The 17595-nt window shown below is 32.5% G+C and overlaps 1 protein-coding gene across 1 annotated transcript in view; it reads right to left on the reverse strand.

Annotated features, from left to right (window-relative positions):
• LOC118201125 (CDAN1-interacting nuclease 1) overlaps window positions 1-17595 on the reverse strand; it is a 98321-nt gene that overhangs the window by 71997 nt on the left and 8729 nt on the right. Inside the window, exons 5-6 of the mRNA XM_085822996.1 lie at window positions 2348-2406; window positions 2117-2247 (exon numbers count right to left, since the gene is read on the reverse strand). Coding sequence (XP_085679122.1) covers window positions 2117-2247; window positions 2348-2406 — 190 coding nt within the window. The remainder of the gene's footprint in view (window positions 1-2116; window positions 2248-2347; window positions 2407-17595) is intronic.

Below are 17595 nucleotides of genomic sequence, written 5' to 3' on the forward strand. Positions count from 1 at the left end.
AAAAATTAATATAATGAAGATATGTTAGAGAGTAGTTTTTAAATTAGTTTAATTAAGAGTTACAGTCCATTTAGAATTCGCCGGACCAAGTGTGTTTCGATACTTCATCAAGTGTCATCGTTTTTCACTCCAAATCTACGAACCCCGTACGAACGTGAAGGAAGAAAATAACGTAACAACTGGTGTCAGGAAGAGAAAAACGTAACACTATATTATGATATACTAGGTACATGATGGAGAAGGAAGAAAATCTATTAAATAAAGCAATTTTTTTTAATTTGTCAGATGTCCAATTTTGGGGCTAACGGGCCCACAATAGACTGAAACAATTTCTGTTTTCAGTAACAGCACAGTCATTCTTGACTGATCTCTTACTATTAAAACACAACCATGGCAAAGGTTCATCGCACTGTGCATTATGATTTTTGCCAACAGCCATTTTCTAAATAACCAGGACAGTATTGCACTAAAAAAACATAAGTTATTTCAGAGATTCTGGAACGGTCTTCTTGCACCCATGAACATGTTGTTTCAAAGCCACTCAAGTCTTATCTAATTTTAACCCTAACCACAATGATTTTCTTCACCAGAAGTGAGTATCTTATATAAGCAGTTCCCGTTTGATGTTTAACTGACAGATTGTCCTTATTAAAGTTACGAGTGGCTCTAATACATTGACCACTCAGGCCACATTTAGAATATTTTGGCAATATTTTTGGTAATTACAATAGTTTGGCCACATTTAGAATTCACCTGTAATGCTACTAAAATGTGAAATTAAGAATTTAAAAACCTAGAAATCAAACTTCTCAGACAAAATATTACTAGAATAAATTATAGTTTAACTGAAATACATTATAAATATACTTCTCTGAAGAAAGAACTACAACCAATTTCTTTATAAAATAAAACATTTTCTAAACAATTTCAAACTTTTCCTTGTTTCTTATAATTTATTTAAATGCAAATCACAACTCAACTGCTCTTTTTTTTTTTTTGTTGTTGTTGTTGTTGTTGTTTGGTGTGTGTGTATGTGTGCATGTGATGTATTATTAAGCATTTTCAGTTTCTTGCAGATTAATTTTTGATAGCTTTCTGGGTTTTTCTACTCATTTTCTTGAGAGAATAATATAATTAATATAACATTGTTTGTAAGTAACGAAATGCACACTTTTAAACTAAATTACAACAATCAAACAAGAATATAAGTAAAAATAGCCTGTAATATTATACTGATTAGTTTACTCTTTTTATATTTTGTGGATATATATATATGTACGAAAAATAAAGAATACATAAAACATTAAATTAGCAACGTAAATTAATTTCCCTTCTCTATTTTAAAAATAGCTATATCTATTTGCACTGTGTCATTTCGAGAAAAATCTATGTCATATGACTCTTACGTTTTTTCTGGTGATGTAAATTGAACTAAAACTCAAGCAGCCAATAATAATTTTACAGCAATATTAACTATCCAATCAAAATGCTTTGAGAACCAAAACTAACTTGAGATTTCATCCTGAACATAAACACACTTGCTTTCCAAGGTTTGGCCTACCTAGACTGCTGTCTGTCTGCTGCTGTTTTCTTGCTACAAAGTTATCAAAAATGTAAGCCTTTTGGAACAGGCACATTTAATGTGCCGACGTGTGTGTAGCCGCAACATATTGCTGAAAATAAAATTGAAGATTTAATCTGCCTTTCCAATTTCCTAGTCATTATGGATCAACACTTCTACGCCATCAAAATTCCTCCTCCTGCTCTTCAGTTACTTCTGACTTTGTTTTTATTACATATATATATATACATACATACAAATAATAATGACTAAAAATATGTCAATATAATGGCACAAAGAAGAAGAAATAAAGAGATTGAAAAACTTACAAGAGGTTTAAATGGAATTAAAGTAACAGTAAAAATAATTCTCCTCCTCAGAAATAACTCAAAATGATACTAAGTATTGAAAGGCTGATATAATAAAGAAATAACAGAAATGGTACAATAAAAATAGAAATTTACTGTACATGCTAGAAAGATAAATTATCAGTTGTTAAAATTTAAAATGAATAGATAATGTATATAAATGAATAGGTAATTAATGAAATCAAACCTTTTCCATTAGATGTCATATGATGTTCAAAAATCATTTTTGCCATTAATGCAGGGCTAAAATCAATTTCATCAGCAAGTTTCAAAAGAAATCCACATTCTTTTCGGTTTTTGATGGTTTGTTCCAAATACCTACAGGTAATTTTTTAAAGTAAAGTAATTGAATAAAATTTTTAGAATGCGATCTGATAGAAAAGTTGCAATTATATTAGTAGGTATAAAAATATCTTACCAATGATAATACTGCTCTATATTGGATCGAATAACATGAAATTTAGCTTTAGTTTTCCTCTGAAATAAAAAAAATACAATAAATATTGCTGCTTTAAAATCATTCAACTAAACATTGGGAGAATTTATACACTGATGAGCCAAAACATTATGACCATTCCTATATTTTTCAATGAACTCGTTTTGATGACATGGAGAGCACATGATTAAGTAGAAATGGTATTTAACTGCCGCTGGAGAAGGTAAAGAATCATTCTTGCATTTCCGAGTGATGGGAAAGGCTGCTGATCTAAGTGAATTTGATAGTGGGCAGATTGTAACAGTGTGAAGACTCAAAATGAGTATCTATGAAACTGCACGACTGGTAGGTTGTTCGAGATCTGCTTTACAGTTATACAATCAATTATCAGTATTTATGCAAAGTAGATAAATGACAGTGATACTAGCAGTAGTACCAAGGTCCTTTGATAGACGTCATTTTCTTTGATGGATGTCCACGTGTCATCAAAGAAAAAGGACGTTGGAGACTGTCTGACTTGGTGCAGCAGAATTGGTGCCACACACTAGCTCAGTTGACAGCCGACACACAATTTAAGTGTTTCAGAGCACACAGCAGACACTGTTGGAGTGTCTGCTGCGCATACTTGCCAACCTATAATACTTAAAAATCAGGAGATTTTTCTCAATAGCAAAGATTTTTTAAATGGTAAAAATATATTATGAAATAATGAATTAACTTTACATAGTTACTAATTAATATCTAAAAGATCAGTCACTACTTCTTAATTGCAAACAGTACAAAAATACTTACATGTGATATATATATATAATTTGCGCCTTTTAACAAAAAAAAAAAAACTTTAATCAGTTTTTGTACAAATGTTATTAACAATGGCAGATTTTGCTTTCATTAAGAAACTTTATATTTTTGTATATAGCAACTGCCACGCAGGCCTTCTTTTGCTAAAAAAAGTTTTTCTAATGTGACATTACTAATATTAGATCTAAATTTAGTCCTTGCTTTTGCAACAACACTGGAAATCCTCTTGTATCCGCATTAATATGGGGAATTGTTAGGATGGCCAATGTTAAGGCCCCTTTCCACTATTGCGTATGCGGTGTGTTTCTCCAATCAGTAAGCGAATTTACTTTGACTGACATCTGCAATCCGGTCGATGTGCAATGACAGATGAAGTTCAACTTCTATCTGTATGCCTGCGGAAGCGTTGGGGTCACATGGTAAAAAAGGAGCAATCAGGTGTTGTCACCAAAAACTAATGGCGGCAGAAGTAGCGATGAACGCTGGATCAGAGAAAAAATGTTTTGCTAAAAAATACTTATTTCTGAAGTAAAACTATAGTGAGAAATCTGCATATGAAAAAGACAGCAATCAAATGAATTTAGTTTAAAAAAAAAGAAAAGAAAAATAAGATAACTGCAACTACAGCACTAGTTCGCAGAGAGAAGTGATTACTTTCAAGAAAATCAAGTACAAAAAGTATAATTCCAAGTCCATGAAACAGCAAAATTTGTCCTGACAATTATTTTCCAATTTCACATATACATTTACTTTTAATGAAAATGAACGTTTAGCTGTATCAAACTGCTATAGCAAACCAGATAAGGCATTAAACACTTTTTTTTCTTTTGAAACTGGTAAAAACTAAAAACATTATTTATAAATTAAATTTGATAGCCTTTTAAATATTCTGCTGCATTAAAAAGTATGTTAAAATTGTATTTCTCTATAAATATACCTTTTTCGCTAACATATATTTGTAAACACATCTTTCATTTGGAATATATTTTTAGCAGTCCGTCTGACTTCAATCGGAACACTAATTTAAATTATATTTTTGTAAGAAACACTCTAGAAGCTGAAGAACAAACTCTGGTAAATTTTTTAGATGATAGCACACAGAAATAAAACCAAAAAATTTAGTTTTAAGAATTCATTTACTTGATAAAGGAAATAAGCAAAAATTGCTAATCACGTTCGTGTCATGGTAGCTTAGTGGCAAAACTAACGGGAGTGGGGTTTGCACTTTTGGAGTTGTGAGTTCAAATCCCGTACTCTTTTTTCCATCCTGTCTGCAACTTTCTTAGCTCCGTGTTCCAATTTAATCTATATTGTGTTTTAAAATTTATTTTTATTATTATGTGCATTAAATATAATGTTTTATTTATGCTCTTATTTATTTAAATTTTTCCTGCAAGAATTTGTTTTAAAAGTTATAATACGAATTTAAAGACTTTGGGATGTTTCCAGCTCCAAACTTTCACTACCAATTAACATGAGACAGTATTAACGCCAAAAACATTTTTTAATTAGTATAATAATTGCTTTAAATTTAATTCAATCCTATCCAGCTGAAGTGCAGGAATTCATTTAATATTTCCATTTTTTTTATATTATGTGTGTATATATATACACACACGTATAAGTTAAAGCTATAATAAACACATATAAGTTTTATATATGTATATATATATATATATATAAAAGCTTCATATAAGTTAAATATATAAAAGCTTCATATAAGTTAAAGCTATCAATTACATTCTTTTCTTCTTTTTAATTTTAAATAACTGTTCAATTTACAGAACTAGTTTACAATGAGAGGGGGGGAACTATGCAGAACTAAATTATATAACAAGATTTAATGATGAGATTTCAGGTCAAAATAGAGAAAATAAATAATAAGCCATATTTATTATATTCACTTGGCTATTTTGCTAAAAATAAATACAATTTATTTTTCCACTCATATTAATATTTAAATAATTTAAAAACTACTAAAAAATAAACTCAGTGGTGTAACAGCCCTAATGGGCCAAGGCCTGCAGTGTCCGAAATCTGCTTTCTTGACTGTGGGCCCCGGGGTGCTTAAGTATATGCCCTGAACAAGTGGTCAGCTTAGTCACAGAACCCCCAGTGTTTAGTCCCCAAGCGAACTTGGTACTCATTTTATCGACCCCAGTGATGGAAATCAAGGGATGAAAGGCTGAGTTGACCGTGCCCAGCCCAGGAATCGAACCCCGGACCTGTGGTGCTGCTGCGTGATGCGCTAGCCCGCCACTGGGCCTTGATTTAAATAATTTAACTTAAATCAAAATTCTGAACATTTTCTAAATTTTCATTGTATAACAGTTTCCCCTTAACAGATATTGCAAACAAAGTAATTTAAGTAAAAAAAGGAACTTTTCTGAAATCAGAAGACGGGAAATTGCTTCATGCAGTCATCCTTTAACAGTAAAAGCTTAACTAACAGGCACACTCGGAAATTGCAGAATATTTGAAAATTCCGTTTAGTTGAGCATAACTGGTAAAAGTGGAAGGGGGTGTAGATTGCAACCATTCTTTAGATTTTTCAACTAAATAATGCTTTTGAGATTTCAATATGTGCATCATATAAAAAATAGCCCAAAAGTGAAAAATAATCTGCTTAGCAAGCACAGTAAAACTCTTTTATCCCTGCAAAATATTGCAAACGTTATTGCACAACACATGCACCTTAATTCTTCTGCACGTGATATTATGCAATCGGAATCAACAGCTGCCAGTATTTGAAGAATAAATAACTAAATAAAGGAAAATGCCCATTTGCTTCAGCCGGTTTTCACTGTCATGTGTCATATTTATCATTGAGCAGGACACATCACGCTCTGCGCGATATCCCTGCCATATTCATATTGATTAATAAAGAGATTTACCAATCTGTGGTGTTTTTCATTCTAATTTTGAATAGACTGCGTTAAATTTCTGAAATAGAATCATTCTTCGCTTCAGTTGGTAGACCTCAGAACTTTTAGTCCTATTTAATCCAGATTGGAAAGTGACCCCCCAAAAAAAGTCAGTTTGCTGCGAAATGTAATAGTTTCAATATTCGAGATTTTGCAGAGAAAGGGGAGAACCCCCAATTTCCGTACTGTGTAATGCATTGGAAAAAAAAAAAAAAAAAAAAAAGAAGTATTCTGACTATTTGATTACTTTCACTTTTTATGCCATTCCGAATATTATTCCTTAGAAAACTAATCTGTGTTAAAACAGACTTACCCATTTTTGAAGTTTATCTATACTTCAGCAGTTACTGCAAATATATTATTATAAATATTCGTACATATGCTCATAATACAGTCAAAAGTCATTAATCCGGACTCGTCGGGACTTCGGCAATTACGGATTATCGATTTTTCCGGATTATAGATCATCAGTTTAAATCTGGTAAGATGGCATACAGAAATTATAAAATTAAAAATATGAAACCGTAATTTATGAAATAAAGAACAATTATGATCTAAAGGGTATCAAAATTTACAAAAAAAAAACCTTAATATTTATTTTACTTTATTAAACATTTCTTTCAATGTAAGTTGTTCAAGTTGCTTCGTTTTTTATGTGATAATACTTTCTCTTTAATTCTATAAACAGACATAATTTCTTGTTCAGTTACAAAGTTCCGCTGTTCAAGTCCTATAATTGCTGTGTCGAGAATACTGACTAATTTGTCAATCGAAATTTTTTCGTTTTCAATAACCTCTGTGTCCCTTTCTTCGCTATTGGAAGCGAATTATAATGACGAGGAATTTGATTTAAATCATATCAAAGATGGAGTACATCGAGATGAAATACTACATTTAGTAAAGAATTATAAGCCAAATAAAATAAAAACATCTGCCCTGAAGATAAGGATAGTGCTGACAGATCAACTTCCAATTCAATGCGCGCTGTGGCGTTCCCTCCCCCCCCCCCCCCCGCCCGGCCGCAGAGCAGCGTGAAATTTATAAACTGATTTCGAAATGGTTAGATAAACAAAGGATATGCCTTGATCTATTTTTTGCAGCAATTCCACTTTTTGTTTAATGGACTTCGAAACATACTTTCGCTTTGTAGATCCTTTACATATTAGTAACTATATATCGGAAATTCTATTTGACATAATCGAAAGTTCAAGCTTACTTTTATAAAATTGCTCTAAAAGTCTGCAAAAAATAATAAGCCAGATCCATTTTGAAGATTAAGGAACAACGCAATCTGCAACATTAACTGAATTAGATAATTTTAGCTTAGCTTATACCGTCCGTTATACATTAAACGCGCATGCGTAAACATATTTTTCGCATGCGCACATGCATATTCGCAGCCGTAAAGGTCTTACTCGTCAACGAGACGCATGCGCAGAAAGTTTGTAGCTTTGAGGTCCGGATTATGGGTGTCCGAATTAACGACTTTTGACTGCATAAGCGTACCGATCATAATAAACGCAAATATGAACTGACCACTTGGAACGAGAATGTAAATTATTAAAATCTTGATATAAATTCAAATGTGTGTAGTATTGAGTGGGAGCGAAAGAATACCAAATTTTCGACCGCTTTCGCAATTCTTTGACCAATAGAACGACGTGCACCTGTCTGTACTCATGCATACCAAAGGTTATGTTAATGCAGAGAAAGGGATGAAAGGCTATTTCTGGGAACATGATTCACCATCTGACATTCCATATAAGGAAGAAAAGTTGTTTATTTAGTTTCAGCTTCGGTACAGGGGAAAAAATGTGCGTTTGTTAAAAAAAAGAGCACTAAAAGCAAAATGGTAGCACTAAAAACAAAAAAATAAGTGCTTTAGAAGAAAAGTAAGCACCTATACGGGCTTTTGTATTTTATTTTCAAATATAAGGACTTATAAGCATTTATAAGAACTACTACAAACCTTGTTTATAAATTTAAAATAATATTTTATGGATTATGAGTAAAATATAACTGACTCCACATAGTGCATTTTAAAATAAATGAGATTTCTAATAAATTATCCTGCTATGACACTGAAGAAATTGATGCTAAAATTTTATATATTACCTGTTTTCTCTCCAAATTTGGGTATATTTTTAAAATACACAATCTCATATGGCAGTCAGCGGTATACAAGCATAGCAAATTTTGTGAACCTTTCTTTACAGTTTCTGTGTATTTTTAAAATACCAACTATTTTTAAATGCATTTAACTTTTTTATTTGTTTTTCAGTAACAGTACATTTTAGTTTTAATTATATGTTATTTCATTAATATTTAAGGTTTCTAAAAACTCAAAGAAATTTTTTAAAATTACTTCAGCTTCTGTGCAATTAGTGATGTTCATAATATGCATTATAACCTTACTTATCTAAAACTAAATAGTGTACTTTACTTTCACAGTTCATAAGCAGAAATAAAAAATTTCCAATAACACTGAATTTAAGTAGCTTAAGAGTCTGAATCTCGTAAGTTAAATACAAAGACATCTGGTGACAATAAATGCAATCGACCACCAAACTTCCGTATGCATAAATCACATTTGCTGACATTTGTTAACACATTCACTGCCAACCATGAGTTATCTCGTATGTCAAAGTTTGTGTTTAGGCGCTAGCTACGAGTTAATTCGTAGAGCCTTTTTGCTTTATCTACGCCACATATGATCAAACTCATAGTATTTTCATGTTCTTTGAAGGAATCTGCCTATGGGGATTAGACAAAACACAACAATTTGGCATAATTCAAGAGATTTATTAGAATTAATATAAAGTTAATATTAGTAATTATAAATATCATAGGAACTGTAAAAATAATCAAGCAATTTATAATAATCTTTGTTAATTGTAAAAATAATCAATCTTTGGTCATAAGTAACCGCCAACTACGAGTATATTTGTAGTTGGTGCTGTCAGAAAACATTTTATTGCAAAAACCGCTATTATATAACTCGTATAATTAATAATGCAATTAAAAATTATATGTATTGTTGATATTTATTATTATCTTGAAAAGAGTTCTGAAAGGATGGAGAAATTGAAACAATTCCAATAGCTGAATAATACTGAAATTTAAAAAAATTTGAAACATGTATGCACATACTGTCTATTTTAAAAGAAATGTTTATCCAGAATCCTCGACAAATAGAACCTGCTTCTTCCATTTTTTAAAGAAAACGTAAATGCTGCTAGAGTTAAGATAAAAGGCTGTATTGAAAGTTATAAAATACCTAAAATGGAGATGTAGTTATTACTTCCACTATTAAAAACAGGTTTGAGAAAAATAAAATAATTTCTTCACTAGCGAGCAATTTAATTGGCAGTTCTCAAAATACTACAAAATATAAACGTAAGTTGTTACAAATTTCTCTCAAAATAAAAAAAAAAAATTTTTTTTTTTTTTTTTTTTTTTTTTGCTCAACAAGGGAAACATTTTCCGATTACTGTAAGTTTATCTTGTGTGAAGAACGAATATTTATGTTTTCATCCTCGGACTTTACTACATTTGCTGCCAAGTGACATTTCCAAAAACAGTTCCAACACGCGAACAAATTTGAATTAATTGCAAAATAAAAATACAAAACACATATTTATAGGAAAGATATTGAATTTAGATAATTTTTAATTGCTTTATTAATTATATGAGTTATAACATGGTCAGTTTTTGCAACAAAATATTTATGACAGGCGCCAACTAATCATAGTCAATTTTTGCGATAAAATATTTATGACAGCACCAACTACGAGTATATTCATAGTTGGCAGTTGCTTATTACGAGGATTGATTAGTTTTACAATAATTATTATAACAAATATTATTATAAATTGCTCGAATATTTTTACAGTTCCCATGTTATTTACTTTATAATTACTTATATTACACTTTTATTAATTATAATAAATCTATTGAATTATGCCCAATTGTGGTGTTTTTCTAATCCCCAAATACTTTCAAAGAACATGAAAATACTATGAGTTTACCTGCATGTGGTGTCAGTAAAACAAAAACTCTCTACAAATTAACTTGTACCTTCAACCTATGAAACAACTTGGTTGGCAGCGAACATTTTAAGCCAAGCTACATAAAAATCATGAAAAATTTTAATAAGAGAAAGTCGGGACAAATATGTTGTAAATCGTGATAGTGGGAGAACGGCCAGAAATCGGAAGTCTTTTCCCTAAATCGCGAGAGTTGGCAACTCCGGATGTGGGACTGTGCAGCAGATGTCCTACTTGTGTGGCTCTGTTAACCAAGCATCATTGTTAACTAAGCCAACAGTGGGCCCAGTAACATCAAAAATGGATCACGGGTAAGCGGAAGACCTTTGCCTGGTCAGATGAATCATGATTTATCATCAAGGTCGATGGTCGTGTCAGGATGTCTTCCAGGCAAACAGTTGCTACCCCCTTGTACAGCAGGCCATACACAGGCTGGTAGTAGCAGTATTATGCTTTGGGGGATGTTCTCATCAGTGGCTCTAGGACCTTTAGTTGTAGCAGAACAAACCATGAAAGTTGTGGATTACCTGAACATAATTGCAGACCAGTTGTACCCTTACATTGTCTCTGCCTTCCCAGCTGGAAATGCAATCTTTCAGCAGGACAAGGCCCCATGTCACGAGGCTCAAATTGTGCTGAACTGGTTAGAGAAGTATAAGGATAAATTCCAATTAATCACCTAACTTGCTGGACCTTATCCAAGTACAGCACATTTGGGATGTCACAGAGCAGCAGCTTAGAGCTCAAACACCACCATCTCGACATTGCGTGACCTCGCTGCTTAGACATTTGGTACAACCTGTCTCCAGTCATCTACCAAAAACTTGTGACATCCATGCCAAGGTGAGTTGCAGCTGTTTTGCAGGCTAAAGGTTGTGCAACATGTTATTAAGTACCTAGTCATAATGTTTTGGCTCTTGAGGGTATATTAATTGATGCCTGTGGATTTTCATAGCCAGTAACTTATTAACAATGGGCCCTCATATCTTCTTGAGCAATTATTTACTTATCAGTATCTGACTAGCTGCTGCAACATATATGATCATATTCATCTATCATGCATTTAATTTTATTCTGTTTTTGCCTGTCAGTTTTATATTTAAATGGCTTTACTAACTCATGAAAAAAGAACCTATTTCACTTTTTTTAAGTATCTTAAAAAAAAAGAAATTGGATTATTCCAGTTTTCCTCTCATGAAATTTTATATCACTTATGCTTCGATAAATGAAGATAAACCATAAGAATAATAGAAATGGAAAGGAGCTGATCATATTTAAAATTAATGTAGATTTATTTTTAGTTTGTTCTGATATAAGTTATACATGACTGCAATACTGAGGCAGATATTTACTGGCAAATTATCAGCACTATGGAAATAATTGATTTCATTATTATATAAATACCATGTTTTGTACCATTAATTCTAATAAAAAAGATTTTAAACTAAAATAAAAACATTTTTAGGGCTATTCTAGAAAAAAAAAAAAATAATATTAGTAAGAAGAATAACCAGAAAAATTAGCAACATGCAAGTAAACAACCATCTAAAAGTAAAATTTTATTTTAAATTAATCCCTTAAATGTTAAAACAATGCAATCTGTTTGGTCAAAACCTATTCTACGCTTATTTTATAAGCTAATTAAAAAAGTCTATATAATTTTGTTTTTAAAAATTAGGGTTTCAAAATTATTTAAAATTTAATGCTTTACAGGAAGCATACTAGTTTTATCAAACTACTAATTTCATCTATAATTAGTGGTAAAGATTATCTGTTGTACATTAGGATTAAAAAAAAAGTATGACTAAACCTACTGAACTAATTAACTATTTGAAGACCAAGGCATCCCAGATGGCCCTTCATTCAAACAACCACAACCGTCCTAAGCAGCCAAAATTGTGATGTTCTTTTCTTCCCCCCAAGCTATGCAGTAGCAGGTACAGCTCCCTCAAATGCATTGTATCAGTTTACAGCAGAAAGCTAATCTAAAATGATTTATTTGTGGTTTCTTATCTTTGTTAAGAAATAGAAAGGAAGTCATTTTAAATCTTCACACCTCTTTGTGTGTTAATAGGCGAGGAGGGAAGGAAACTGCCGTGAACCTCGGAAGGCATTTCGGGCGTTTCGGTATTGCAAGCATACAGGAGCGAAGGCTTCGGTTTTCAAAGAGTTAAGAGAAACTTTAAATATTAAAATGGCCATTTATTTCAACATAACGCAAATTTACATTTTATAAGAATATTTATACAAAAAAAGAATTATTTGCTTAAAATATCTAGAACAGAACTTTTTGAAGTGATGGGCCACAGAATCTTACAGTAGCCAAGGGAAAATGCGAGATTTTCATTACATAAAATTGAATGTAATGAATGCTATCATTATCTGATGTGGGAGAGAAGGGGTAAAAGATTATGCAGTGACATTAAATTGAAAATCTTATTCAGAAGAAAAATTTAACAAATTTACATAATGGAAATAAGAGCTATACTGGAAGGTTTTGTAGAGGAGTAGTCTGTCACAAAATTTTAATTTTACTTCAATAAATTAATTTTATGAAACAAAATTCAGAAATGAGATGAAATAGGAGTTATAAGTCCAAATACAATAATTCTTAAGAAACCGCATCGCGCCTAATAAAAGCAGCACTTCTTTTTTATTACCCCCTTTATTTTTAAATATATATATATGTGTGTAAAGTTAGAACCAAGATTATCTTGAAGTTCATAGTTCTCACATAAGCTTTGTTGCTGCCATGTTCCCTTAACTGCTTTTAATATGGCATCAAAAGTATTTTCTGGTTTAAAGTCTCGTCAAAAGTATTTTCTGGTCTAACTTTTATACACTTGCCAGCATTCTGGTGTTGGTGTGTTGAGTTATGGCAAAGCACACGAGGGCTATCTGCCTAAGGGGAGGAATGCCTTCGTGGAGGACCTTTTAAGTGAAACTGGCTCGTATACACGTTACACACGGGAAAAACCACGAAAACGGCCATGCAGCCAGCCCGTTCGCGGGGTTCGAACCTCGGACCGAACCAGTGTTCAGCGACTTTATCGCTCGGCCACTGGTGGGCCTGCTAGCATTCTGAATAAATCACCAAACCCTCTAACACATAGTTGATGACTTTTATCATAAGAAAGGTTGTCACTCTATTCAAAACCTGAGCAAAAAAGAATTCACTAGATTCTTGGCATAACTTGCCAAATATCCAATATTATGGAAGAACCCTGACAGCTTATTTTTTTCCTCCATACAAAGACATTTTCATTTATGAACACAATTTTTTCAGGGCGATCTTTCACTTCTTCTTGTCAAATTGGATGCAGAAATCATATCTATGTCAAACTGTTCCAGCCAATTAGTCGTATTTTCATAAAGGCTAAGTTGCTTCTCCTATGACTTAATGTCAGTAGATAAATCAATGCACCGTTTCAAACTATATATGACACCACAGATCCTACTGTCAAAACGTATGCTTTCACTGATATTCTGTTTTATTTAATTGCTATTTTCGCATATTTCAACAAGAAGTAAAACATGCCTTTTTTGGAAGCACGATATAGCACTTTCCTTTCTTTTTTTAAATCTAAGTTTTAACATTTTTTAAAAAAGAAAATATGTTAAAAAAGTATTCAAAGCTCTTTTTGTAACAAGAGAATTGTGAATGATCATGTATTGCTAACAGCTGTATGAAAAAAGAAAATTTGATAATATGCAACTTAAGACACAATAACACGCCGAATAAATACTAATTCAGAAGTCAAACAACAAAAATCAGCGTTATATTTACCAAATTTTCACAGGACTAGTTTCGATGGTTTTACCGAACCACCATCTTCAGCTGCAAAACCGCAAATGAACCAGATAGGAAATAATGATTAGATAAGATAAGAAAGCCTGGACAAGAATAAGCAAGTGGCGCCATCTGTTGGTGAAACCAGAACTAAAACATAATTTCTTTAAAGGCCGAAGGCAAATTTGGATTGGAATTAGGATCGTTAACTAGAACAGAAAGATTTTTATGAATGTGAAATGCCTCTAGAAAATCCAGTTCTCCAATGGAAGATGTTTTTTGAATAATTTTGGCAGCAGGAAAACTGAAAGTGTGGTTTTCGGACCAACAATGTTGAGCAACAAAGGACTTCTGTGTTTCCTTTTTTCTAACATAACATTCAGGCAACTTAAAATAACATTCATTTCATAACATTCAGGCAACTTAAAACATTCACTTATCCCATCTGTTGCGAATTGTGCCAGATTACATGCTCTTCCCAAAATTCATAAAAGTGGTATTCCTTTCCGCCCTATTGTATCAAATTTAGGTACTGCCTCGTATCCATTAGCTAAATATTTAGTTTCTAGATTTTCAACTCTATTAGACAATAACATTTACACCATAAAAAATTAGATAGAGTTTGTAAAAAAAGTTAAAAACATTTCTCCTAGTAATTTACTCATGGTTTCTTTTGATGTAAAATCATTATTCACCAATGTCCCAGTGGAGGGTGCATTAAGATGTCTAGAAACCAGACTTCGCAAATTTCATTTCTCTTGCATCGAAATTGATGAGCTAATTTCTCTCACTCAACTCTGTTTGAAACAAACACATTTTGTTTTCCAAAATAAATATTACAAGCAAACTGAGGGATTAGCCATGGGAAGCCCCCTCAGTCCCATCCTGGCTGATATCTACATGCATTATTATGAATCAAAATTGTTTGAAACTTTAAACTTCCCGGCATGGTTCCGCTACGTAGACGATACTTTTACTCTTTTGAAGGTAATAAAGATGATTTAAATAAAGTTCTTTCAACAATGAATTCTATTGATCCTGCTATTCAGTTCACTTTTGAACTTGAGACTTGCAATTCTCTTCCGTTTCTAGACATTCTGGTCACACGTAACACATCCAACTTCAGTACTACAGTTTACCGTAAACCTTCATCGGTTTGCCTTCCACCACACTTTAAATCATGTCATCCGACTAAACAAAAGTTAGCTTCATTTTATTCCTATGTTTTCCGTGCTCTTCAAGTTTGCTCCTCCAAACTAGCCCTTGATGAAGAACTAAATTATTTAAAAGCAATAGCTATTGACAGGGGCTTTCCACCCAACATTATTAATCAAGCAGTTAAAAAATTCTCATCTCAATACACTAAAAGGCACACTCTTGTTTTAGGAGATTATAAAAATTCTGTTGTCATTCCCTTCTTTCCATCAATTAGCTATAAAGTTGCACATATTTTGCAGAAATTTAACTTTCGGGTTGTTTATTCTCCCATCAATAAAATTCCGAGTTCCATACTCAAGGACCCCATTCCGGATATGAATTCCTGGGGTATTTACATGATTCCTTGCCAGTGTGGTTTAATTTACATTGGCCAAACTAAGAGAGCGGACTAAGAGAGTTACAAAACGGATTAAAATAAATACAAAATTAGGCCGTCCGGGTGCCCATGTTCGGGTGGAGGATTACGTTATTCAAAATTTTATGATTCTAAATTCTGTTGTTTTTTTCACAGTGCGAGAGAAACATACATGAATTCATGCAGATTCTTCATTGTTTAATTTCTTTAAATTTAATACAGGGCGATAATACTTGGTGGCAACAGTTTGCAAGGTAAAACGGACATTTATAGTGAAACAAAGCAAAATGCCGTTTCGAAACTAATAGCTTTTCTGAGCTGCCTCCCCTTTGGGTTAATAAAATAAATTAGCAATAAATAAGAAAACTTATGCAGAACTAGACATAAATTAAAAAAATAATCACTATAAAATACTAGCACAATTAATTATTACAGTCAAATACAATTATTAACATTAGAATAAATGCATAAAAATTATTAAAGTGTTAATTACTATGATGTATTATGAAATATTATTGAAATAAAACTTCTTTGTAGACTATTATGCTATAATATTCAGATATACTTTTAAAAAAAGCAGTACAAATAAGAATTTTAAGCAAAAACTTTCAAAAATCCATTTTTTTTTATTTTAGTCCAACTATTGTTAAGTTTCTGCAAGTCGTCCCTACTCTTCCGGATGTGGTCAAGGTGATAGCCGGCAATACGCCAAGGCAAGGGAGAAAACCCATTTGGGTTGGTCTATTTCTTATAAGGTCCATGGATATATATCAAACAATGCTAAATTAACACAATAATTAAAAGTCTATATGAGATCTTTAAGAATCGAAAAATGAATTTTACTGATAGTGAAAAAATAACTTAAATATTGAACTTACAGAGAAGTCGAGAAATTTTTAATTGATAGTAAGTTTGAACAATTATTGGCCAGCTAAACGTTACTGTCAGCTTTGTGTTCTGTCGAATAAATGTGTTGATAGTTAAGTGTCCTGTAGTTAAATATCTTGACAGCTAACTCTCTGTGTCAGCAAAATGTCCTGTCGGCTAACTGTCCGTGTCGGCTAAATGTTCTGTCGGCTAAGTGTCCTTTTCGGCTAAGTGTCTTGTCGGCTAAATGTTGGTGTCGGCTAAGTGTCCGTGTTGGTTAAATGTCCTGTCGGCTAAGTGTCCCAGTCGGCTAAATGTCCTGTCAGCTAAATGTCCATGTCGGCTAAGTGTCCCTGTCGGCTAAATGTCTTGTCGGCTAACTGGTGACGGTTAAGTGTCCTGTCGGCTAAGTGTCCGCGACCGAATTTTATAAACAGACATAATTTCTTGTTCAGTTACAAAGTTACGCTGTTCAGTTCCTATAATTGCTGTGTCAAGAATACCGACTAATTTGTCAATCAAAATCTTTCGTTTTCAATAACCTCTGTGTCACTTTCTTCTTTATCGGAAGCGAATTATAATGACGAGGAATTTGATTTAAATCATATCACAGACGGAGTACGCCGAGATGAAATACTACATTTAGTAAGGAATTATAAGCCAAATAAGATAAAAACACCTGCCCTGAAGATAAGGATAGTGCTGACAGATTAACTTCCAATTCATTGCGTGCCGCGGTGTGAAATTGATAAACAGATTTCGGAATGGTTAGAGAAATGAAGGATATGCCTTTATCCATTTTTTGCAGCAATTCCACTTTTTGTTTAATGGACTTCGAAACATACTTTCGCTTTGTAGATCCTTTACACATTAGTAAATATATATCGGAAATTCTATTTGACATAATCGAAAGTTCAAGCTTACTTTTATAAAATTGCTCTAACATTCTGCAAAAAATAATAAGCCGGATCTAATTCGAAGATTAAGGAACAACGCAATCTGCAACATTAACTGAATTAGATAATTTTAGCTTAGCTTATACCGTCTGCTATACATTAAATGCGCAAGTGTAAACGTATTATGCACACACACATATTCGCAGTAAAGGTCAGAATTAACGTCAACGCGACGCATATGCAGAAAGTTTGTAGCTTTGAGGTCCGGATTATGGGTGTCCGAATTAATGACTTTTGACTGTATATGAAAACAGTTTTACTACGGAACATTCA

This window comes from Stegodyphus dumicola, chromosome 8 (assembly GCF_044657685.1).
Source record: "Stegodyphus dumicola isolate Sdum_Otavi_A_Nest chromosome 8, ASM4465768v1".
Lineage (NCBI taxonomy): Eukaryota > Metazoa > Arthropoda > Arachnida > Araneae > Eresidae > Stegodyphus > Stegodyphus dumicola.